This window comes from Larus michahellis, chromosome 4 (genome assembly GCF_964199755.1).
Source record: "Larus michahellis chromosome 4, bLarMic1.1, whole genome shotgun sequence".
Classification (NCBI taxonomy): Eukaryota; Metazoa; Chordata; class Aves; order Charadriiformes; family Laridae; genus Larus; species Larus michahellis.
In genome coordinates, this window is record NC_133899.1 from 21,754,767 (window position 1) to 21,780,333 (window position 25,567).

A 25,567-nucleotide genomic window follows, 5' to 3' on the forward strand; every position below is an offset into this window, starting at 1 on the left:
CTACTCTAGATATGTTAAAGAACTTATGTGTTAAAGTAAGAACTAAATACATAAATCTATAAACATATAACTTCCCTTCTCCCCAAGCTATTTATTTATTTTCTAAATTGAAGGAGTATTGCTGCAAAACAGAAGGAACCAGAAGTATAGAAAAACCCCTACCCTACCCACAAACCCAAGCCTAGAGCTTATTCTTTAAACCTTTTGAAAAAAAGTAAGACATTTTTAAAACTAAAGCTACCAGATTTGTACCTGATAAATAGCATAACAAAAAGATACTTACTGGCTGCTTTATTAGAAAGAAGCTTTGCCTCATGAGAAAGAGCTTAGAAGAGGACTGAAGGTTTATAGGTATGTCTGCAATACCTCTGCACCCTTTGATTGGCCTGTTTGAAAATCACTTGCCAATCAGTCAACATCTTTGGCTACTTAAAGATGAGGGCCCAAGCTGGGGCCATTTATTTAAAGTAAACAAGCAGCTGGTGAGGTGGGTAGCTGAGGATATTGGGTGTTCTCTGGTGCCTGTTGCGGTCTCCTGTTGCCTGTACAGGGTATGCAGTAAAGTTATTGCTAAAATCTTACTTTTTACTTAAGAGAATTTAAAGTTAAGGGGAATTTCAAAGACACGTTATCGTATTCAAAGAAGCATTTTCTCTTTGTGTTTGTAGTAAAAACCTGAATAGAGTTTTCCTTGAGTTTTGGTTTTCTCTCTGATATATCTAGTAACACTGTGATGTTTCCATTAACTTTGTTATTCCTGTGTATTCATGTGTCAGCAACAAGACTTGTGCTGACTGAGTTCTGTGGACCATGGGTTACTCAAGCCATTGAGTTTGAGAGTTGATTTTCTGTAATCTTTTCTTAAACACTTAAATCACCTTTTTACATGCTCTTGGGTTCTTAAATCATAGAATCATTTAGGTTGGAAAAGACGCTTGGGATCATTGAGTCCAACCGTTAACTCCACTCTACAAAGTTCTCCCTTACACCATATCACTTAACACCATGTCTAAACAAGTCTTAAACACGTTCAGGGGTGGTGACTCCACCACCTCCCTGGGCAGCCTATTTCAGTGTTTAACCACTCTTTCTGTGAAGAATTTCTTCCTAATGTCCAGCCCAAATGCTTGGATGATATCAGCAAGAGGACAACTACAATTCAATACATGGGGAAAGTGGTATGTAAGTAAGGCTCTCACCTTTTCAGTCATAGCTTACTAGGCTTTTACTAATAGCTTGTAGCATTTTGGTGCCACAGTCTGCTGGACTGCTGAAGGTAAGCCTCTCCCAAAATACAGGGGAGACTAATGCTGAGCATGCAGCATTACAAGATTCTCAGCTAAGAAAAATACAAGTGAATAGCATACTTAAGAAAAATATGGGGTTTTTTTCTGAAATTAAACCTTTAATTCGGCTTGTGAGCTTCAGTTGCCTCCTATGTTTTCCTAAATGCTTTCAAGTTAAAGCAGAAATTCAAGTAGATACTTCTATTTTATGCTAAATAATCTCTTCTCTGTCCATATGAGAAATTGAAAATGGGAAAACAGCACTTTCTTCTTGGATTAGCCCTGCTTTTGTGGAACTAATATTCTAACAGCTGATCTTCTTTCCTTCTCCCTGTCAGATCATGAGATGCGTGCATGGCTGTAGCAGTGAAAGCCTTGAACTGTCTTTAAACAATATTGTGCTGCTAAACATCAGAAGTTAGATATCTAATTAAGAACAAAGTAGTTGTGTTTATGCCTCTGATTTTTTTTTCACAGTTAAAATAGCAAAATGCATATATAGCACAAACTTGCAATGCGGTAGAGCTGAGGAGTGTTGCTGGAGGGTTCGGGGGCTCTTTTAATAGTATCAGATATACAGGAAAGCACCTGGGGGGAGTATGCCGAGCCCTGGAAGAAACTTAAATAGATCCTACAGGACACCAGTGCCTCTCACCCTGCTTATAAAGACCAGCCCCAAAACCATGTCGTTTTGCATCAAGGCTCACCATGTTTAGCTATCACTGTGCAGGATGCAAGATGTCTGTAAGTTAGGGAGACAGCATGGATCTCTTATAGATAGGCAGGTAACAGCCTCTTTTATTTTTTTGTAAAAGTGCAGAGCAAATACCAGCAAATTACCAGACAGAAAGATTTACAGGGATACTTTTAGCCAATAGTTTCCCCACAGGGATTTGCCCATCAGTTGCACAAATCCCACCTATAGCTTCAGCCTTCTTGAGATCTCCAGAGGATCTTGCTGCACACTTACCTGTAGGTCTGGCTGTGCCATTGTGCTTTTAAAGCTCACTGTAGGCAGCTCTAGAGGAATCCTTTGGACTAAAACTGAAAGGCCACCATGGGGCTGGGAGGTTAATGCTGCTGATTTGCCTAGAACCAGTTGCACAGGTAGCTGAGCCCTCTCCTGCAGTGGAGAGGTGTGACTCTTGATGAGCTGTTGCTATCTCGTGCTCTTTGAGCCCTCTCTGGGGCTGTGCTTTGGATTTTGCGTGTCTTGCAGCTCTTGGCTCTATCAAGAAATCGGTATGTGGTGTATGAGGCTGGGAAGGTTGGTGGCACTTCATGACCTTGGGGACGAGTCCGTAAGGGCTCTTTCTCCGGTTCTGGCTTGCAGTCCAAAGTCGGGCAGGTTTGACTTTCGTTTTCCTTGCAGGAGGAATTGCAACCATAGTCTGCTATAGTGAAAGTGAGTTGAGAGACTTCAGTTAACAATGTCTAATGTAGACAATTAGTAAAATCATAGAATCATAGAACAGTTTAGGTTGGAAGGGACCTTAAAGCCCACCCAGTGCCACCCCCTGCCCTGGGCAGGGACACCTCCCACCACACCACGTTGCTCCAAGCCCCGTCCAGCCTGGCCTTGAACACCTCCAGGGATGGGGCAGCCACAGCTTCTCTGGGCAACCTGGGCCAGGGGCTCACCACCCTCAGAGTGAGAAATTTCTCCCTAATATCTCATCTAAATCTCCCCTCCTTCAGTTTGAAAATGATCTACAGTTGTCTAACTTTTGCTTTTTGAAACAAAAAAAATCACTTAAATGGAAATTGAAAGGAAAAACCTATAGGCTGTTCAATATTGTGGCATTATTGCACCACAAATGAGATTGTGAAGAAGCATTGATCCTTCTGGGACAGCATAAATACATCCTGATGGACCATGGCTACAGGTGGTAGGTAGTATGTTCACCTACTGACCTCCAGAAAGCAGTGTTTTCCAAAGAGGGGGTTTGAGGAAATAGGAACGTGGTCCTGGAGATCGGTGAAAAGTCTGCCCTCGAGCTCCACTGTGTGAAAGTATTATCCATGGCTCAGAGAAAGACAGATCACAGAACAGAATAAAACTTGGTTCTACATGGTTTCTGGATGCAGAAATGTCCTTATTCTTCCCATGGGGAAGTCTTATTCTTCTTCTGGAGAAGCAAGCACAGAGCTCCAGGCCAGTGGTTGGCTGTGGTGCCAGGGTGTGAACGGTATTTACCTGTGTTGAATAGGGGAATATATCTATTTTCAAGAATCATTAGTGATACATGTAGCTGTGCGGTACCATTTAACTATTTGAGAACTGGTTTCTTCTGTGACAAGCCCAGAAGCATTTCTTAATTCTTCCTTGTAATATTTAGTTCTTCTTTTCAAGTTACTTGTATTTATTGTAGGCCAGAGGGGTATCTGGCCTTTTATAGTCTCTAGTCCACCAGGATCCGTCGTGTCTTTTCCACTCCTCCTCACTAAAGTGTTGTTGCAGCCCTCTGCTACATTTTCCCCTGAGCTCTCCGATTTTTCTGCCTGCCTCAGAGCACTTTCCCAGCACGCAGCCCATCCGTTCATCCCGAGCCTGTCGTACTGCTGATCCCTGGTTGTGCTGTTTCTGTCCCTTCAGAAAGTACAGCTTTCCCTCAAACCCTCAAATGATCCCTTTCTTTTTACCCTGTCTCTACCGAGTTCCTCGACACAAGGACTTTCATTTAGCCTTTGAGCTGGAAGATGGAGATGTTGGCTGCTCTTAGGACATCTCTGCTCTTTTCCCAAGTTCGGTGGTATCGTTTGTTCATGGATTTGGCCAAGTTGCTTCTCTTTCTGCCTGAGTCCTGTAAAGCTGGTGAGCTTTTCTGGAGCTGGTGTGCAATTTGAATGCTGCGTCATCTCCCCAGTGAACGTCATGTGGCTCTAACATTAACTGATCTCCACCCTAAAGCTGTTTCCCCACTGCCCCTTACAGAAGGGCTCTTTGGGGCTGCACAGTTTGGGTAGCTCAAAGCTTTTTTGACATCTATCCTAACTGAACACACATCTCCCCAGCTCCCTGGTGCCTGTCTTAAGTTTCTGTATCTCTCCTGCCTCCATGGCAACATTTTCAGGCTGTCATTGGAGCATTGCTTAGTTTTCATCTTGCTCAGCTAACCATGACAAGCTTTTCGAGCGTCTGGTTTTCTGTTCCCCTGGTCATCCCTTTTCAGTGTTTTCTATGGTCGAAGGTCTCTTTCCTGAAGATGTACGCTGAGCAGCACACATGGCACTTCAGGCAGATCTTCCTAGAGATTTTGATTAAAATGATCTGTAGGGGAATAACTTTCCTGGTATATAATTTGATGTTATTTACCTTCATTGTGGCTACTAACACTCCTGTGACTGTCTAGGATAACCAGTGTACAAACAAATGATGAGTTTCCCAAACAACGAGCTTCCGAACTGCTGCAAAAATCCTGATTAGTTCTTAGAGTGCGTTTAGTATTTTTTTTTAATCAAATCCGGAACCTGCGCTTTAGGCAATCATCAAAAAAGCAAAATCTTTCCAGGCTTTATCTATTTCCCCTTCCTCCAAAAACACTGAGGCGGAATCTTGCTTTTTCTAAATACAGGAGAATTGGGGGAGAAGTGCCCCCCAGAGGGATGCTTCCTCCTGGACTAGGCTGACTTCAGTTGACTCCGCTGTGTAGACACTCCCTTAATCTTTCTGCAGCTCAATTCCCTTTCCCAAAAGGGTGACGCGCAGCACGCGTGAGAAGACTACAAGATAATTCGATGCTGTGATAATGTGAGCGCACAGGGAAGTGGGAGACTTAGCCTAAAGCGTTAATTAAATGTTTTGAGGAAATGCTTGCAAAATACTTCACAACAGTTCTTTAGATAGAAATTGCTGTAGGAATGTAAAGCATTGTTATAAAATTATTTTGGGTGATTGTATCTGCATCCTGTAGCCGTTGAAGTTCTTGCTGCAGAAACAGGACTTGAGTGACACCCAAGTCAATAAGATCTGGATTATAGATACAGTTTGCTGCAGACACATACATACAGAAGGAGTGAGACACGTCTGAGATTCTTTCAGGACTGAAGACTGTCAATACTCTTTCTTAAGGATTATGCAATCTATTCAATAACTTATTTTTTAGCTAGATCTGCTTTGGAGTACTTGTACAGGAGCTGAAGCTTAATTAGTTTTTTCTCTTCCTCTCTACAGTGTTATTGGCATGAATGCCCTCAGTGCTCAAATTAATTTTTCTAGTAGAGCAAACCTTTATGTAGTACTTGTCCGGCCAATGCACCGTTACAGGTTAAAATTCAAGTCATTTTTGCTGCTGTTAAATAACAGGCACTGCAGAAAGATAAATAAAACGGTGCCTTTTCGATAATCCTGTTTTCCATGTAAATCCAAGCTAGCGAGGAGATTGTCTTAGATGAGAACAAATTGGGAAGAGCTCTCAGACTGTCTCATCTCTCTTGTCTGCTTTGCTAAAAAGAATCAGATTAATGAATGTAATCAGATTAAAGCTAAAGAAGGGAACATATCTGGGGGGCATCAGAACTCTGCTGATACCAAAGAACTCTATGGAAAAATCAACATTAAAGGCCTAACGTTGCTCTGTCTTTTCATTTAATAGGAGCAAATAATGGCTTTCAAAGAAACCCGGAGTGCTGGCAAGAGGAGCGTGGGTTTCCAGAGGGCAAAAAGACTTAAGGGAGCTGGGAAGCGGCTCTAAGACCCTGGTTTAAGGCGGGTGTTGCTTGGAGTGACAGTGACTTGCAGGGTCCTTTGGCACGCTGGCTCAGGCAGAAGGGTGAAGACACTGCTTGGACACAGGGCTTGATGCAATTAAACCTACCCAAAACCACCTCTGCTATCAGCCTGCTGTGTTTTGTATAGAAAAAACAACGCTGAAGGCAAACAAGAATATGCACTGAAGAGACGGAGATGGCTGAGGTTCAGAAAGACAAGAATGAGAGAGAATGACAAAAAGGAGGAGGTACTTCTGAAAAAGGAGGGGGTAGAAGGGAAGCTGATGGAGCAATATTTGGTCCTTAATGCTGATTTTCCATTGCCCCCAGCAAACGCTGAGCAGGGTGCACCATGCCAGCACAGAAACATACCCCGATTCCTGAAGCGGCAGCATGTGTACACACTCATCTTCAGAAAAAAGGCAAAATTCTAAGTTTCCTAAAAGAAAGGAGATGAGAAGTGTAGGTGTGACTATGAGGAAGAAAGGGAGAAGGTCAAGAACTTGAGGGGAAAGGGCACTTATGGTTACTGTTCAGATCCATTTTCTATTCCTTCGGTGCTAACTGTGTCTTTCAACAAATACCTGTTGTCAGCAGACCTTGCTGCTACACACGATGCCTAAATCCTGCTGGCTGGGATGGGCTTCCAGCCTGTGCTAGCATCGAGGAGGAGTCTCTGGGTTTCTGCCTTGGAGCTGGGGCTTTCCAACATAAAGTATCTCTCTCTAAAAATGCCCAGATTTTTCTTGCTGCATTTATTACCCTGTTTTGACTTTGAAGTTCTCAGCGTTTCCTGGGGCAACCAGGGGAATGTTTGATGTGGGGTCTTCAAGACCAACACACAAATGTGAATGGAAGTAATAAGAAATATTGTGAGACCTAAAACTGGTGCTGCCTGATTCTCTGATTTATTTTTTTTTAATGTCTGGCTGATCTGTCTAGGAGGAATTGGCAAGTTCTAATTGAGGTTTTCTCCCTGCTTGGGATATTTATACATTCTAGTCTCACGTGTCCCTTCTGGATCTAGGAAGCTGAGGGTGCGTATTGTAGCTGTAGCCCTTCACCTGGGGCACGTAAGGTCTCTTGTCTACACAGCACCAATTTGCAAAAAGATTTTTGTCACTTGATTGTCTTGAAAGCATCTGTGGCTCTGTAAAAGATGCTTCACACCCGTTGCTGGGCTCAGGCTCTGTTGCACGGCCAGACACGTGTGACAAGGTTGTTTAAAACTTTGTTTAACAGAATAAAGCTAAAATTGGAGGGGCAGATGGGTGTGGGACCCCTGATTATTTTTTTTCCCCGTGTAATCAGCTGAACAGGAGTTGAGTTTAGCATAGCTGAAGACAGTATTTCCTTTTGACATGGGTGAGGCATTTAAATGTGAACAAAAGAACTCGGGGGGGCGGGAGCTAATGGGACATCGCCCCTGGTTGCCATGAAAAATTGGGGAGAGAAGGATGCGCGATATGGAAGTATCTTGTTGCGGTAGTAGGTGGTGCAGGTCATCCTGCAGCATCTGCGTGCCCCCAGAGAGCTCATGCCGCGGTCCCAGGGGTTCGAATCACGACGGAGCAGGTGACTCCAGCTGCCAGCTGGTTCCCAGTTGACGCACGGGCGTGCAAATCTGCGCAGATGCCTGGTCAGCTGCTCCTCTCCGGGTGGCCGCTGGAAAGAAAGCGTGCGCGCGTGTGAACTTTCGAGGCTTTAATCTGCATTATAAAGTGTGTGTGCCTGCGTGTAAGCTTTCTGCCGAGTTCTAGAGCCTATGTGTCATAGGGGTGAGACCAGAAAAGCAGATGTCCTGAGCCATGCCCCTCCTACTCGGGGATTAGAGATGCTCGGGGGAAAGCGGAGAGAAGCTGGGACACACCTCCATGACTCACCGCCGGAGACAGCGGCAGTCTCTGCAGTTTCAATAGGCCTCTGCTCTTTGGTCAAATAAAACCCTGCAGCTCCATTTCCAGCAACCATCCCCTTCTTTTCGGTTAAGCAGGGAGGAGGAGGAGGAGGATGGCCTATGCTGAGGAAGAGAGGTAAGGTGCTGTGAAATAGGGGTTGCGCAGCCATCCCAGCTGGAAGGGGCGAGTGAAATCGCATCGCTTTTCCTCGCCTTGTTTTCCCTCTTCTTGCTGGGCACTCAGTAAATGTCAGGCAAGGGCTGCTCAGCTGTAAACATCTTATTATTGAAGAGGAACCTGGCCATCTGCCTGTGTCAGGTGCTGGTATTATGAAATATGGCAAGGAGCAGCTGACCTTGGGAGAGGTTATGGGCCAGAAGAGGCAAATATCACAGCGTGGAGAGGCATACGCTGCAAAAACACATGGCGGTCTGCTCCTCTCTGAAACGTACTGCTTTGTCTGTTTATCGGGGATATGTCTGCTTTTTACATGGCTTTGCTTTCAACCAACCTTAGAAGCACAATGAGGGTGGCTCCTTTTCATGCCATAAAAGATCTGTCACCGGTGACAGTCCTGTGTTTTGCAACAGATGCGTTTCTCCAGTGGATGACAGCAATCACAATAAAGGGGATTGTGTTTTCAGCTGATCCTGTGATTTAATCCAAAGCGATGCTACCGAGCACTATTATTAGGTGTGCATTGTTGGAGACGGAGTAGCTATAGAGGGCTTTGTGCTACATGTATTAATTCAGGCTGTCAAAAAGCTTGCACAGACCTCGGGCTCGTGCAGTTCCAGGCGAAACGTTGCGTTTGGTGACCCACGGGTCAAACTCCCCCCCCGTCCCCCTGCTGAGCAGGTATCTGCTCCATAGTCAGAAATTATCCGTGCCTGCCAGTCCCCTTTGCTGTGCATCGAACTAAATATTGCAATCAGGGCGCTGCAGATTAATTTTAGCATTGCTGGGCTTTTAGTGCTGGGGATGGCTCCAGCGTGTCCAAAGCCTTTGGGATGGAGAGGGCTCTGCAAGGCCCCTGCGCGGCCGCTGAATCTCCTCTGGGACAAGGAGAGTCAGGCAGCACTGGAGTCTTACTTCTTTGGATAAGAAATGTTTTAACATCTTCTGTTTAGTAGGAAAAAAATTCCCTCAAACTCAGCACAGCTCAGTCAATCCCAACATCTTCAGCAGACATGGAATCAGATTCATCCCATACTTCTAAAATTTCTGGGAATAATCCATTTTTTTAATGTTTTGCAAGGGTGTATGCACCTTTTTTTTTTAAAAAAAAAAAAGGACAAAAAAAAAAAGAGGGGATTAGTGGTCAGGTGGAAGAGCAGATCCTGGTGACCTCGTTCTTTTCTCATGTCTGCCACACGAGTCAAAAGCTTGGGCATTACATTGAAATTCTCTTGCTTTCCTCTAATTTCTAAACAAGGATTACAGTTATTCAACAGAGAAATTGGGGAGGGGGGGGGAATCACTCATTAATGTATGTAAAGCACTTTTAGAGCTTTTCTCTGGGAGCAAGGGATAAGTCAAGTGTAGGCTTCATTAACGTCACTCTCATCGCTTCTGCTTATTTCAAGTGCTCATGGTACACTTGAAAAATTCAACAATATGTTATGGTAAATAAGCTCTTTCTCATTTCCAGACTTTTCCTATGAAAAGTATTTCGGCTAAATGACTTTCTTTTAATTCATGAATGTGGAAGGTATTTCTTCTCGCGTTGGATTGCAGGTTTATGACCTACTCGGGTATTTTTCACAACGTAGTTTGTACCTGGGGAACGTAAGTTTGATGTATCAGACATTGGACAGGACTGATAGCAGGAGCTGGACAGCTAGGAGATGAAAAAGCTCACAGAAGATATCTGTGCAATAACTACCTGCCCTGTCCGTATAAAGAAAGAAAAAACAAAGAATGGAGATCCTTTATTTGAATATCTGGTACTCTGGTTAGAGGAAGCAATTGTACACCGACAGTCAAATCCTCTTCATCCATGTTCTGAGACCTCCTTGGAGCGCAGAGCACCACTTCGAAAGCTTTTCTGTGTGTCCTCTAAGGCTGCAGGCAGCAGAATCGCAACGTGACTAAGGTTTGCACCTCTGGAAACAAGAGACTTGATTAAAAAAAATAAAAAAAGAAACATTAATGAAGCAGGCAGTGACTGCTTATCAGCATCTCCAGTCAATTTTACATCACCTTCAACCTCGCAGTATCTGATTCTCTCATCCCCTTAATAAGCAGATCAGCTTTTCATATAGAGAACCTGCTGCCCTTACCTGTGTTGGTTGACTCCGTGACCCAGTTCTCTACCATATACAGTCGTAAATTCTACTCATCAATGGTAACGATTGAGTTGCCACCAAGAAATGCTGTCTACCCTTGCTTTTGAAGAGAGTTTCCAATCAACCTTGATATCGACTTTCAGAAGGTATCTGTGTTGTCCTATTGGAAACAGGATTATGGGATTATTCTGCTATTGATTGCGTTTCAAAACTGTGATTAATGCATCTGATGAATCTTGGACTGACAGGCCTAAAAATTGAAGTCCTTTCTCTTCCCGTGAGACAGGTACCCAACAGACAGTGTAATGCCAGCTTCTATCCCACCTTCTTGCGATGTGCCTCAATGCTGGACAAGATCTATTTTTTGCCGAGGTATTTGTGCAGTCCCCCTCCTTAAATCAGACCACATAAGCCCCGGAGCCCAAATTCCTGCTTTTAATTTGTTTTGCTGTAGACTGATGTCATTGGGCCTCTTGCCCAGGAGTGTTCTTCATGTGTGACCCACTGCCCACCCTGTGGGAGAGGAAAGGATGAATGAGATCTCCGTGTTTCACATCCTCTACTGAAACCATGAGATATTGAGAAGGTGGATATTTGAGATGCGTTACCAGCCCCAGAAGGAAGCACTGGGAGCTGATGCCGCTCAACACTTAACGACGATTGGGTTCTCCATCTCCATAGATGATGCTGGCCCCATGTCTCAGTAGCCTACCTATTGCAGACGATAGCGTCTACTCCTGTATCAGCACAGCATCCCAGCCGTGCTGCACAGCTGCCCTTGGACTTCCATCCTCTTGTGTGTCCCCATTGCAGGCTGGACATCCCCATGCACACACATAGGTTGCAATTTCTCACTCTGACTGTGCTTTTGCATTCCTTCAGTAACTCGGGAGAGGCCAGAGCCTGTCAGAAGCAGGAGTGGTTATGCCTTGTGACATTTCTGTGATTCGGGTATCATTAGCCATTCTCCCACTACAGAATGAAACCGGCAAAGAGGATTCAAGTGATTTGCCTCTGGCTGGGGGCAAAATATATGAGATTAAAAGTGAAACGTCTTCAATAATAGCAGTGAAGCTCCTGTTATTTCAGTTTTAATGAAAGTTCTTCTTCTTTGCACCTTTTCAGGACTTTTATCCTTTGAAGCTTGTTCTTCGATTGGGTTGGCAGCCTCGCTGATCTCTTCTCCTTTTGCAGAAATAGGTACGAGGTGTATAAGGAAACAGTGGATTGGTTATGCGCCCGTACCGACCAGCGTCCCAAGACTGCCATCATCTGTGGATCCGGACTGGGAGGTCTGGCCGACGTGTTGGATAACAAGACAGTCTTTCCGTATGAGGACATCCCTCACTTCCCACGGAGCACAGGTTAGCGCAACCCAGGGGCATCAGCAACCCCTCCATCGGCAGCACGCGGCAGCCTCACAGAGAGATCACTCAAATCAACGTGCACCGCTTTGGCGCTGGTCTGCAGACCAGTCCCCCAGTGGTGAAGTGCATGTTTACAGTAAAAAGACCCAACGTATTTCTGTGTTATGATATTTATTTCACTTTCAGCTCCTGGTTTCGCAGCGCTTGGCCCCGCTGTAATGTATAACCGCCAACTGACAAATCCCTCTAAAGTCAAAGGCCTCGAGAGCTGTAACTAAAATGACACTCTCTGAATTTCCAGTTGCAGGGCATGCTGGCAGATTGGTGTTTGGGGAGCTGAACGGACAACCCTGCGTGTGTATGCAGGGACGGTTCCACTATTACGAAGGATACTCTGTCAGCACGGTGAGTTCTCCTTAAGAAAATCATTCACGTAGCGGGAGATGGGTTGTAAAAGATGCAAAAGCGACTGCTCGCTTTGATATCTAGCTGCAGGAGGTTAGCTCTTGCGATGAACTTCCATTGCTCCTGCAATGAATCTTGCTTGGATTTTAGATTATTTTTTTTCCCCCCCAAAAAATACAACTGGGAGTTCAAATCGAGAGGTTGTCAACTTCTACAAGGTGAAGCTGATGTGGGGGCTAGCTATAGTGGGGCTAGCCCCACTGAACTCATAGGGCAAGACGGTATATCGCACAAGGCAGACTGATTTATGTAGCTAAACGCAGGCATTTTAATCGTGCTTTAAATCAGCAATCGTGAAACTGCGAGCAATAAGAACAATCTATTTTAATCTTTTGTATTTGTTAAGTTTACAGCTGTTTTTCTCTAGGGGAAAAAAAAACCAACAAACCCTGGCTAGTGTAACTTGATGTACTCTCCCAGTTAACATATAGAACTATGGGAACAGTCAAGAATTACCTGACATGCATCTATGTACATTTCTGTTGGAAACAAATAATATTTCTTATTTACTGACTGGTAGTTTTGCATGTTTGGTTGGTTTTTTTTTGGATAGCTTTGAGGTTTTAATTGTGGCTGAGGTCACTTTGCATTTGGATATAAACTGTAATGCTTGGCACCACTCAACTTTTTATAGGGGAAAAAAAAAAACAATCAAACACCTATTTTAAATGCACTTGCTGCAAAACTAGGTTTATCAAAGCATGTTCGTCTATTACAACTAACTAATTTCTTAAAGCGATGTCCATGGTTAGGAAGTTTTCTGCTCACAGCTTCTTTAGCATTTTAGAGGTAGCAGATACCATCCCCATTCCTTTTTGACTCCTCAAAATCAAACTACTTAATTTTTTTTTTTTCCCAGCTCCCAATTGTTCCTTAACTTTGGATAAGCAGGTCACTGAAGTGAACTAAAGTGAATAAAATGAAATGAAGAAAATAATCTCTATGCTTCTGTAAAGTGCATCACTGCTCCAAAAAGCTGGTTTATCTATTACACTCCAAGTCCATGTGCATAAGTAGTTACTTCAGTCAGCGCAGTGGTTTGATCTCTGCAAGACCTTGGCAGCGAGGAAAAAAATTATCTGCATGCTCTTTTTGTACCGCCTTTATTTGACCTTAGTGCAGCTGTAGAAATTGTGGGCTAGAATTTTAATGGTATTCACTTCAAGATTAGTTTTTAATATGTTTAAAAAGAAAAAAAAAATCGAAATTCTTTCAATTTAAATTAGAGGAAAAATTAAAATTGGAGAAAAGTTGTTTTGTCTCCTTGTAGCCTCACCTAGACCCTTCTCTGCATCGTATAAGCTGTCCACAAATTGTGATACCACAAATATAGTAGTATTAGCTGTCTGTGAATTGTGATACTCATTGCACGTATGTCTTTGGTTCTTGCAGGTCACCTTTCCCATCAGGGTCTTCTTTCTCCTGGGGGTGGAGATCTTGATTGTCACAAACGCGGCTGGGGGCCTGAATCCCCACTTCCAAGTGGGGGACATCATGTTCATTAGAGATCACATCAGCACCTTTGGCTTGGGAGGGCAGAATCCACTGCGTGGACCAAACGATGAGAGGTAAGGAGACATCCCCCCCCTCCCAGACCTGGGCAACGCAGGCTTGCAAGAACAGAACCGCATTTCTGGTGGTTTAATGAAGGATTAGTGTTGCTGCCTTAAAGCAGCTGCATGGCAGGCTGTTTAGTCTTCCAACACAGCTCCGTTACTGGCTTTCGCTCCTGTTCTGATTCATCTCCTGCTATCCCACCCTGGAGTCCAGGTGGTGCTATAGCTAAATACACCTTTTCTGGTCCCTGGCTGGCCCTTCAGCCCCTGTGTTACCAATGAGTCCTTTTTCCTCTGGCTGCAGGCTAGGGACTGCCATTTGTGCCTGCTGCTGGCAAATATTTACAGAGAGGTAGAGTTAGGCTCCGGGTACCCACGAGGGAAAAGTTAAAGCAAGAGCTGTGTGTGCTGTGCCACCTGCACCCTTCCTTGGCTGTTTCTTACTCTTACAAGCCTATAAGGAGTCATATGCAAACCTCCGGAAGGTTTTGTTTTATAAAAGTAGGCTTCTGGTCCTTCTCCTGACATGGCCAGCCGTACCGTCTGCTAAAGCGACTTGCTGCTGTCTCTTCTTGTCAGTCCTTCTCTCTGCTAGTTCCTCTTAATTGAGCAATCTGGTGAACTGCAGCGTTTCCAACCGGCACTTATCAACAGCCATTTCTGGTGTGGTGGAACTGATATGACAGCGGCCAGGCAGTAAGTTGATAGCAGAGCAAAGACAAAACCTCAAAATCTCCTGATAACAACCTTTGTACTTAGGTTGTTAAAGTGGGAGTCTTTTCTGACATCATGTATTCACTTGAAGGCATCAGTCTCTTGAGAGGTGGTTGTCTTGGCAGCCTCTCAGGAGACCTCTAGATCTGGGAAATCAGAGTTCCTATATTAGCTGTTAACAGGATCTTTACCCTATGGATGGTGCACAGAGGAGCTTGTAACACATCCTCACCCCTGGACTGCAGTTGCCACTGGCCATAGAGTCGCTTTGAGCAGGAGGTTGGACTAGATGACCTCGAGGTCCCTTCCAGCCCAAATTAATCTATGATCCAAAAAACCCTTCCAAGGCACCATCAGACTGGTAGGATGGAAGGCAACCAGCACTGACAGGATACATGCCAGAGGGACCAGTGTTGACATAAAAAGAAGCCCCTTGGGTCTCAAAAGGGGCTAAACGGAGTGTGAGGACACATCCACTGGAGAGTCAGGCTGAGCAAACACATTGAATGTCAGGAAAGTCAACATGGAAGCTGAAAAGATCCAGGGCTTTCAAGAGCCTTATGGCAGGAAAGAAAGAGGCTGGATTGTGATGAGGAGGTAACAGTAGCAAGAGCTATGTCCTAGCCAAGCTGGCAGGAGAGAAGCCCCGTGAAAGCCACATGTGAGAAGGCAGAGGACAAGCGACAGAGGTGGTGAAGGAGGTGGCCATTTATGAGCAAAGAGTGAGTTAACGAGACGGTTAAATTCATTGTTGGGTTGGTACCTTCATCTTGCAAAAAGGACGTGTTTGCAGGACAGGCACCTGGACTGTCCTGGGATCTTTCCAAAAAGAAAGTTCTGGATGAGAATAGGATGGTCTGACTGGCTTCCAGTTGAAGTTATTTCCTCCCTGATGTAACGCCAGACCTGGCTGCTACTTAAAAAGAAATCTGAAAGGTGCTAGCAACTACCTCAGGAGAAATAAATGCTGTTCGGCGATTCACATGGCAAGAGGACAGTACCCATCTGAAGCGGAACATCTTTGCATCTTCACAGGTACTGGTGTGGGTTGGAGGAAAGAGTGATCAAAAGCACAGAAGGCACATGGAGGAGTGTTTAAAGCTCTCCGGACTTGCATAATCACTGAGGAACAGGAGGAGAAATGCCAACCAAATAATAATTGCATCTGGAAAACATTCAAAGGCAACGTAGCTGTCTCACTGCCTCCCAGGAGCAGCTTCCTGGTGAAGGCTGCAGTGCTCTGGGAGGTGACTTTCGTACTGCTGACCAAGGCATCAAAATGGGCAAAAGGTCTTTATGCATCAGCTTTCAAAGCATTGCAGAGCTTTAGCTGAGCAAACTCCTCCTAAAATCCAATCCAGCCCAGCCACCAGGAAGGATTTATCTAAGCGCAGCAGAGTAAAACTAGAGGCAATGAAGTGATGTGAAAAGGGAATATACTGCAAGAATCCGAGGACTGAATTTAATAAATTGGGGATTGGCTTCCGCATTGCTGGCCATCCTTCAGGAAAGAGAAGCAATTTTCGTGGTGATGAATACTTATTACCTTAGACCAGATGGGGAAGTGTGGTTTGGTTTTTTTATTATTTTATTTATATAACATTTTACTGTTTATAAATGTAAAATAAGCCACCTACTGCCCTGAGCATCCAGCTGGAAGAACATGAAAACAAGCAGGAGCTTTAATAGCCTAGATAAGGGACCTGGTCCACCCCTACTGAACTGAGTTGGTGAACGTGGCTGGGAGTTTATTTTCCAGATTTCAGCAGCAGCAGCAGCACACCAGTCTTGGCCATCCCTTTCTGTTCTCCTTGAGGCAATAGTAGCATTTGCTCAGTCAGGAACGGGACTGAGCTGTTCTCTCAAATCCAAAGCAAGCAAGAGAGCCAGCCTTGAAGCACAGGATGAAGGCTACCTAAAATATGGCCCTGGAGCTCCAACATGTGCTACTCTCCCTGTTTGCTTCCAAAGGAGGACACCTGGAATGGGGTACCGTCGCCTAAATGTAGAAATCTAATAACATCTGAGGCTCTGCTGGGTATCCAATACACATTCTCTGGAGCTGGCATGTGCAATATAAGACCTCTAGGATGTGTGCAGCTGGGGGGCAGGCAGAACTTATGGGGCATCTTGAATGCGCAGCTGGATTGCACTTCTGTCCTAGAAGAGCCTCCAAGCTTGCGCTTCGTGGGATCTTGCCATGCCAGGAACCAAACGCCAAACTAGATGCTCTTTCCTGGGATGTATTTTCTGCCTAATAAGCTTTGTTCATCTGCCTTCCAAAGCAAGTCATTCCTCCAGACCCTGCAAACTGACCTAATGTCGACAATAAAGGGGAAAGACTCAAATCTTGTGGGATTTGTTCAGTGCATCCAACTCTGGTTTTCGAGCATTTGGGTGTTAATGTGGGGACAGGACAGCCCTTGCTGTTGTCGTACGGGGCATCGCTGGCTGCGAGCCCAGTTTAGGAGCTGCCTGCTCTGATGAGTCTTAAAAATAGTGACCGATGCTCCATCAGGCCCTGCTCAAACCCCCTCCCTGGGACAACCTTTGGGACTTTGTTCCCAAGCCGTTTTGCAGGAGAAGCAAAGGGCAGCAGCTATCTAATGGACAATATTTAAAAGTCACCGTGAGGAGTTATTGGGGAGAGAGAGAATTGGCCATCAGTGCTCCCTGGAGCCGGGAGTCCTTGGAAAGACCATTCCTGAAGGGTTTGTGTGATAGGAAAGCAGTGCCAGACCTTCCAACAGCCATGACTTCTGCTTGCTGGGGGTTTCGGGTGATTAGATCTAGCAGGAATGTCACAATGGCAGAAATATCTGATGATGAGGCCGGGATGAGAGAGGTTGCATCCATGGCAGGTCTGCCCTCCACATTTCCCATTTCTCCAAAGGAAGAGCATCCCTGAACTCTGATGGAGGGCAGGTAGTGGTAGCAACATCAGCATGGCTCTGCCTTTTACTGCCTTGCAGGTTTGGAGTGAGGTTTCCCTGCATGTCAGACGCTTATGAACAAGATCTGCTCGGCCTGGCGATGGAGAGCGCGCAGGAGCTGGGCTTTCTGAACTTCATCCGAGAAGGAGTGTACTGTCTGCTGCCTGGTCCCTGCTACGAAACCATTGCCGAGTGCCGCCTGCTGCAGGCGCTGGGAGCGGATGCTGTAGGTAAGCTGCACGGGCTGGGCTGGTAGGGTTGGTTGGACGCATGGATTTAAACAGTTAATTCTGCTCAAGGCTGGCTTTCTTCAGTCTTTGACTCTCTGTCTGAGTCTCCTGGGCGTAGAAAAACGAGCTCTCTGTATTCCTGATTAGTTCTGCAGAGGCTTAGTGCAGCAGAAAGTCTCTCTGCTTATGGCTGCCCAAGACAGGGATGCTGGTACCATGTTGGGTTTATTTCCCAAACGCCTCTCCCATGCTCTGATGGCTTGACTTCAGCAGGACTGAGTGGGCCCCCATCAGAAATAAGGCCCTTTTCTATTATATTTTTAAATTCTGACACTATAAGGATTTTTACTGTGCCTCTTCCCTACAAAGCAGCCCTCCATAAGAGTCTTAATAGTCTAGGGATGGTAATTATGGATACCTTCCCAGCTGCATACAAGGAAGGTAAGCATTATCATCCATATCTTTCCTCCAGCTTGACCCCTGGGGTCATTGAAGCATCTCGTGGAAATCTGTTCGTTAATATCTGCAGATTCATCGTGTGTGAGGAAAGGAGCTCAGCTTCCGGCAAAGCCATTTTTCTTTGTGATAGCTTTTTCAGCTGAGGAAGAGAAAGACCCAAACGACACAGTGCATCAGTACTTCTCTTAGCAAGGCTGCAAGCAGTCTGACGTGTCTTGGGGAGAGAGAGACACAGCGCACAGGAGTCAAATGTTGGGTGGTTTATTGTGCTGAGCAGGGTTGTAACTACAACTATTACAGCCTTACAAGTATCGCAGCCTTTAACTGTTCCATAGCAGAGAGAGGGAGCTGTGGGGGAAAGAGACAAGGGCATGGGGTGAAGGGTAGGATCCTGGTTTGCAGCCTTGGAGAGCTCTTGTTTTGGTGTAAATCCTGACTCATCCTGATCTTTTCCTCTCCTACCATAGGCATGAGCACTGTCCCAGAAGTAATTGTAGCCAGACATTGTGGCCTCCGAGTCCTCGGGATCTCCCTCATCACCAACAAAGTGGTGACGAGCTACAACAGTCAAGAGAAAGCCAACCACGAGGAAGTGCTGCGCGTCTCGGTGGTCCGGGCTGAAGCCCTGCAGAAACTGGTCACGCATCTCCTTGGCAAGCTGGGGGAAAGCACAAACTCCCTGTGACATCCAGCCGTTTATCATTTGTATCACAACGTGTGAATGCTAACAAGTGCTGGGGGAGAGCTGTTGGTGAGACTGTCCCCTCCTGTTGACCTGATTTTGAATAGACTTTTTGATCTTTGTCCCTGTGCTTTAGCTGGTCAGGTGCAGAGGTTTGCTTTGAATTTTGCCGGAATAATCCCTTTGTTAGTAGCCAGTGACCAAAGCAGCTTTCTGCCACTTAAACAGGGTCTGACCTCTGGCAGATTTCCAAACCCCTATGTCAGCAATGAGCCCCTCAGTGCCGTGGGCTCCAGCTCCCCCTCGTTCTGCTGCAGAGCTTTTCTCATGGTGCTTCTCGCCTGTGGTGCTGCCTCTCCCAGCGCAGCACCCTCCTGCCCTGAGTCTCCGCTCCCCGGTTCCACTGAGCCCCTACGCCATGAGCCAGGTCGAGAGCTGGGCACCGGGCTTGGTGCCTGCTGGGCATGCTTTGGTAGGACCTGATCTGCAGCCGGTGGAGGTCCACAAAAAGACTCTGAGTTTTGGATGAGGACCTGGATATGTAAAACAGGCTAGACTAAAGATGAGATCCATCTGGAAGAAGCAATGCTGCAGAGCAGGCAGATTGATTTTTTTTTTTCTCTACAGCTTAGAAAACCACTGCATCCTCAGCACGCGGTTGTGTTGCCTTACCGCTCCCAAAGGTCTCCCCGGAAATCCCTCTCTTTGCTCACTTCTTGGCTCCTCATGACCAGCCACAGAGCTCAGTAGCTGTTCGCTATGATGTAGCAGGCCCCCAACAACCCCCCACACACCTCCCTGCCCTGTTTCCAGCCTTGAATCGCTCTTGCCCCGTTTTAAGGGGGCAAAAGTGGAGCTCAGGTACAAGGTGTAACTTGTCCATGCACGGAGTAGAAGTGGTCAAGCTGGAAAGAGGATCCAGGTCCAGCTCTGCCTGGTTTTATTCATTCTGTCTGTGGATGTCTTGGAGATCAGCAGCTTGAGCCACTTGCACTGGAGACTGGTTACCTTTTTGGTGTCCTAAGAAAGGCAGATCACAGTTTGACCCCAGTGTTTCACCCCAGTTTTGCTCTGCTGCGCTCCCTGCAGCAGATGTTAGAGCACCAATGGTTTGTGGAGTTTAGTGATGTGAAATTACAGTGGCAATTATTTTGGAACAGGCATGGTATGATTCGGACTTCCCTGGTCCTCTTACATGAAGAAATTGAGCCTAGCAGTGAGTAGAGGACAAACAGGAGAGGCCACCATGCTTTCCTCTACCAGCGTGCCGATGGTCTATCAAGGAAGGGTGGCTGTTCACCAGAATGGTGCATTATTCATTGTTCCCCAAAGGTCAAGCTGAGCTGCGGATGCAGCTGGATGTGAAACAGTGACTGTAATTATTAGGTAACCTTTTCCCTTCATTTATCTTGGAGTTCTCCATAAAGCCCATCGCTGTCATAGCTAAATGTTTTTGGTTGACACACTGGTCTGAGCTGAAGACACCCAACTGGTCACAGAGAGCTCCCGATCTGCCTTCCTAAATTTAGCTGATCAATTGTTTACCATTGACACTTGCCTTCCGGTGCGGCCTTCAGCCTTCTGTGACATTTATTCAGCTCTGGGCGCAAAAGGATGATGTGGCCTGATGAGTTTTTCTCCGGATGGGTGTTTGCTTGAAGCCCTTCATGCTGCAATTAGTGGCGTCAACTGCTGTATCATTAAGGGTGCAGATGTTGCCACCAGGAGGAACAGAGTTGTGCCGTGCGTGTTTTCCATGAAATGGTAGCTCTTCAGGCGTAGGAGACATCTTGGAGTGGACACCCCATCCTCTTTTCTCCTGGGCAGGATTATCTGTGGTCGGTCCTGACAAACATCTCTCCAGCCTGGATATCCATCCAGTTTTGAGGGCTTCTGGAAAGGGGAAGTTCATTGCCTGCATCCTACTGGCCAAGACACTTGTTCAGCAGCTCCTGGCACTTGGAGGAGCCCTCTGAGACAGCAGCTCTTTCCTCTTGTTGGCTCTGACTGTGGAGATGGTCTTGGGGACCGGCTCTGGTGGCAATAGGCAAAGGGAGAGAGGCTCCAGCTCCTTCCACGAGGTTGTTGCCTTTTCAGGTCTGGCAGGAGTGAAGTGCTCATCAAGGCTGGCAGCAGAAGCAGTGAAATATGAAAAGTGGCAGCTGTGCAGAGCAAGAAGGAACCACTTCTACCTGCTCCCTTTTCAGACTGGTCCCAATATGGGCTTGTTACAGGGGCAGAGAGAGAGCAGATAATTTTCCCCTGCCTAGAAAATGGTGCTTCACATTCATCTAATTAATACTTGGTAAATACAAAGTCTCTCAAGCGTGAGTGGGAGACAGCTGTGCAGCCGGCTGTAGCTAGAGAGCAGCCAGAGTAGCTAAGGCTGGGATTTCGGCAGGCTCCGTTAATTAATCGGAGCCAGGCTGGACTGCAATGGGAAGGGAAGCAGCCCCAAAATCCCACTGTTGGGCTGGTACTTCTCAAGCCAGGCTGGAGATGGTGAGAAGCTCGGCGGCACCTCCTGGGTCCCCTCCTCTCCAGCTGTACCAGAGGCAGAGCGTCAGACCCGTACCGTGCACTTGTATCCAAACACATATTCAACTTAAAATTTAACCTGAAGTTATGCCTATTTGTAAAGAAATATTTTCTAAATAGCATTTGAGCCCTCTAACAGTTGGGGGCTATTCTCTCTGCTGCCCAAAGTTGACCTGGATGTCTCAAACTCTGCGTGAACATCCTGCCAGTCCCTAAAGGAGCTCCAGGAAAGCTGGGGAGAGGGACTCTGGAGCAGGGAGGGGAGCCATGGGATGAGGGGGAAGGGGTTTAAACTGGAAGAGGGGAGATTTAGGTGAGATCTGAGGAAGAAATTGTTTGCTGTGAGGGTGGTGAGCCCCTGGCCCAGGTTGCCCAGAGAAGCTGTGGCTGCCCCATCCCTGGAGGGGTTCAAGGCCAGGCTGGACGGGGCTTGGAGCAACGTGGTGTGGTGGGAGGTGTCCCTGCCCAGGGCAGGGGGTGGCACTGGGTGGGCTTTAAGGTCCCTTCCAACCTGAAACATTCTGTGACTCTATGATTCTATGATTTTTTTTTTGTCCCTGTATAGGACAAGACGGGGGAAAATGCCTTGGGGACTTCGGGAGGGATCTTGCTCATGCTTTGGGGGAGAGAGGGGGAATGCAATTAATGAGTGGATTTGTCTGGTTTGGGAGATACTTTTTAATCCAATATATTTCTTTTTTTATTGCTGATGAGTTTCAAAAGGCTGAGGGAAGCTGGGGGGGGGGGAAAGATGTGGGAAAAATCTGGGAGGAAATAAAGCCTGCTGTGGTCCTGAAAAGGGCATTTTTGTTTGCTGGGCAACTCTTGCGGAAAAAAATTATCAAGAACCAAAGGTCCTCAACTAAGCTTTGGTGTGATGAAGGACATGGGCCTAGGCTGTGGTGGTACCGGTGCGACAAGTTGTCCATGCTGGAGGCAGGACATGGTTTCCTTGATGCTGCTCACCAAATCCCGTACTGTTTATTTGGTGCTCTGAGTGCTTTCTGGCAAGGTCCATGGCTCAAATGAGTAGATAGTAACACAACCTCAGCTTCCTTTTGCTCCTGTACTCTGTGCTGCTTCTCTGCTTCTGAACCAGGGGCTTCTGTGGTCACGGGGACGAGCTGGAAGATGCATGAAAGGCTAAAAGTTAGCCAGGAGAAAAAGAAACCCCTGAATTGCCTTGCCTGGTCCTGGCTTTGTCAGAGTGTTGCTTAGCGATGAGCTGAGGGTGCTGGCTGGAAGGTGAATGCCACAGAATCACAGACTGGCAGGGGTTGGAAGGGACCTCTGGAGATCATCCCGTCCAACCCCCTGCCAGAGCAGGGTCACCCACAGCAGGTGGCACAGGAACGCGTCCAGGCAGGGTTGGAATGTCTCCAGAGACGGAGACTCCACCACCTCTCTGGGCAGCCTGTGCCAGGGCTCTGCCACCCTCACAGGAAAGAAGTTCCTCCTCGTGTTTAGGTGGAACTTCCCACGTTCAAGTTTGTGCCTGTTACTCCTTGTCCTGTCGCTGGGCACCACTGAGAAGAGCCTGGCCCCATCCTCCTGACACCCACCCTTTAAGTGTTTATAAGCGTTGATAAGTTTAAGTATTTATAAGCCCACCTGCGCGGGCTGCAGTCCCCTGGAGAAGATGGAGATGTTACCTCCATGCCCTCTTGCGTGGTTCGTGTGAAAGCCTGATGTCGCGATCTCTGACGCAACCCTCGGCTGGATCATACCATGAGTTTTTAAGCGGAGATCTCTGCTGTCAGCTGAGGAAACAACCCCCCAACCTCCCCCCATGGCCCTGGTTGTGGGCTCCATCCCCTTTGCTTCCCAAGGCTCGGTTTCCCAGACTCTTTCTTTTACGTCAGGTTCACCATTTGCACTCCCTTCCAAGTAAAAGTAAATGGAAAAAGCTTTTTTTTTTTTTTTAAAAAACACACTACCTCTCTCAGCTCAACACATGCTTTGCCTTCAAGTTACCAACATCCCCTCAGACGTTTCTCTTTACTGAAAACCTGTGGTTGAATTAAGGAGTTTCTGCTATGCTGGCTTGTTGGATGTTTGTTTGGGGTTTTTTTTTCCCCAAAAAAGCTTTAGGTCTTCCCCACAAGGATTTTATACGCTGGAAAGAATTAAGCTCCTCCCTGGCAGGCTGAGTGTGCGGAGCGCGGGGGAGAGACGTGGGTCGTGGCGGTGGGATGGTCCTGGGGGTCTGACTCTGGAAACAGGGAGATGGGCTGATATTTCCAAAATCTGACCCCGCTTTCAGAGAGAAGTTGATTTAAGAGCCGGGATGTGGGTGAAGGCTGGAGGGGACCATCCAGCTTCTTCTCCTGCAGAGGGGATGTCTTCTCCTGCCATGCCCGGAGCCCGGACACCTGTGCTGGGAGATGGCTTTAAACAGAGCTACCACCCCGACGCTTCACAGCCTGCTCTCTAAAACTCTCTCTCCATCTTAAGCAAACCAATTCTGGAGCAACGAGCCCTTCTTGCCCCTTCGGGGGCTTTGCAGGAGCAGCTCGAGGAAGCATTTCCCCAGGGATGGCGGGGAGCGGGTTTGGGGCACTGCCTTGAGCCCAAATTGTGCTCCCAGGTGCCACCTTGGAGCAGCCTTGGCTCTTCCTGGTTGGGGTCCTGAAGCAGTGTGACAGCACTGGGCTGTTGACCCAGAGCTCCCCGTGGAGCAGATGGTGGCCCAGCAGTGGATCAGATGCACCCTCAGACCACCAGTGACAGACTCGATGTTCCCCAGTGCCCCTTTTCCCCCCCAGCCCAGGGACACATCCCTAAACCCAGCCCTGGTGAGGCAGCGGGGGTCCGCTCTCAGCCCCCCAGGAAAACTTTGCTCTGGAAGGAGGGGGATGGAAAAGCAATGGGCTCCGCCGGGGAAAATTGTGCTCCAATAATGGGAAAAGGAGGCTTTTTTGGGACTCATGTCCACGCCAGACCCCAGGCAATGTGAATTGACACCCCTTAGTGTCCCCACGCATGCTCAGAGGCTGCGTTGTGCAGTGAGAAGGAGGAGGAGGAGGTCATCCCACAGCTCTGCATCCCAGCCTGGCTCTCCGCATGGGATGCTGGTGCAGCATCTCCCTTCCCAAGCTCCGGAATCTGGCCTCCTGCCCTGCCCCGGCTCCCCACGGTGCTAAAGCCAGGCTTGGGGCCATCTCCCAGTCCCCACGCCTGCTCCCAAAGGGGCTGCGGGCTCTGTGATTTTTGGGGGGAGCACCTTGACCCCCTTTTCTTCCAGCCGAGAGACAAAAACAAGCGGCAGCCAGGATGGGCAGTCCCCCGGATAACTCCCCGCAGCTGCCTGCTGCCGATTGCGTCCCTGCTCTGCGCACGGCTGAACTTTCCAGCTTTCTTCTCATCTTTAATTAAGCACTTCTATCGGCCAAGCCTTCTCGCTGGAGCTGAATTATATTTCCCCCCCCATCCCCGTAGCCATGGCAACGCTTCCCCTGGGCAGGCTGCACTGGAGCCAGTGACAAACCCCACGTGGGGCTGTTTGTTTGGGCCTGGAAATTTCCCTGCTGTTTGGGAAAACTTGGGAAAAGGAAATCCCCTGAGGAGCCAGCGGGCGGCAAGGGGAGAAGGGGGGAGAAACGTCCCTTTTTGGGCCGAGCATTGCTCCCGGCCCTCCGAGGAGACCCCCTCCAGCAGGGATGGAGAAGCCTTGATCCCAGGGTTCCCTGGTTTTTCCTCCAAAAGAGGGGAGCGGTGTCCAGGTTTCATGTCCCCAGCCATGGGTCACGGGTGACAGTGCCACTGCGGCCATGGCACGGTCCCTCGGTGGCACTGGGGCTGCCTCCGTCCTGCTCCTCCTGCCGAGAACAGCAAGTCATGAGCTGCCATCAGAAGCCCAGCGAGGCAGGGGGACAGTGACAAGATGCACAGACGCAGTGACAGTGGGGCTGGGTGATGTAGACGAGGGCTGGGTGGCACAGGAAGGGATGCAGGGACTCGCGGAAGGGATGGAGTGACAGGCAGGAGGAGGTGGCAGGGGGACAAGGCAGGGCTAAGTGTCAGGACAGGGGTAGGTGACAAGGGGCAGGGGGTGGCACAGGGTAAGTGACACGGGGCAAGGGTAGGTGGCAAGGGGCAGCAGTAGATGACATGGGGCAGAGGTAGGTGACATAGGACAGGGGTAGGTGGGATGGGGCAGGGGTAGGTGGCACAGGACAGGGGTAGGTGACATAGGACAAGGATAGGTGATGGGGCAGGGGTAGGTGGCACAGGGCAGAGGTAGATGACCTGGGGCAGGGGAAGGTGTCATGGGGCAGGGGCAAATGACATCGTGCAGGGCAGGTGACATAGGGCAAGGGTAGGTGGCATGGGGCAGGGGTAGGTGACAAGGGGCCAGGGGGGTGACATAGGGCAAAGGTAGGTGGCACGGGGCAGGGGTAGGGGACATAGGGCAGGGGTAGGTGACATCGTGCAGGGCAGG

At 47.7% G+C, this 25,567-nt stretch overlaps 1 protein-coding gene across 2 annotated transcripts; it reads left to right on the top strand.

Moving 5' to 3' along the window:
• The first annotated feature begins 6,194 nt into the window (after positions 1–6,194).
• LOC141743160 (purine nucleoside phosphorylase-like) lies at positions 6,195–18,723 on the top strand. 2 transcript variants are annotated; one of them, XM_074586882.1, is made up of 6 exons: positions 6,195–6,244; positions 11,377–11,546; positions 11,851–11,954; positions 13,407–13,582; positions 17,257–17,447; positions 18,374–18,723. In XM_074586882.1, exons 1-6 carry the CDS (start codon positions 6,228–6,230, stop codon positions 18,589–18,591), a joined length of 876 nt encoding a protein of 291 aa, XP_074442983.1. In that variant the 5' UTR covers positions 6,195–6,227; the 3' UTR covers positions 18,592–18,723. The 2 variants fall into 2 exon arrangements, with proteins under 2 accessions (XP_074442983.1, XP_074442982.1); XM_074586881.1 differs by lacking the exon at positions 6,195–6,244 and adding an exon at positions 7,924–8,029.
• The last annotated feature ends 6,844 nt before the right edge of the window (positions 18,724–25,567 follow it).

What these genes read in the sequence shown, in the direction of transcription:
- LOC141743160 (XM_074586881.1), top strand. Translation starts at nt 8,007, where the DNA reads ATGGCCTATGCTGAGGAAGAGAG. An exon ending in TCACTTCCCACGGAGCACAG is followed by an intron (nt 11,547 to 11,850) that starts GTTAGCGCAACC and finishes CTGAATTTCCAG; the next exon opens with TTGCAGGGCATGCTGGCAGA. An exon ending in GCTGGGAGCGGATGCTGTAG is followed by an intron (nt 17,448 to 18,373) that starts GTAAGCTGCACG and finishes CTCCTACCATAG; the next exon opens with GCATGAGCACTGTCCCAGAA.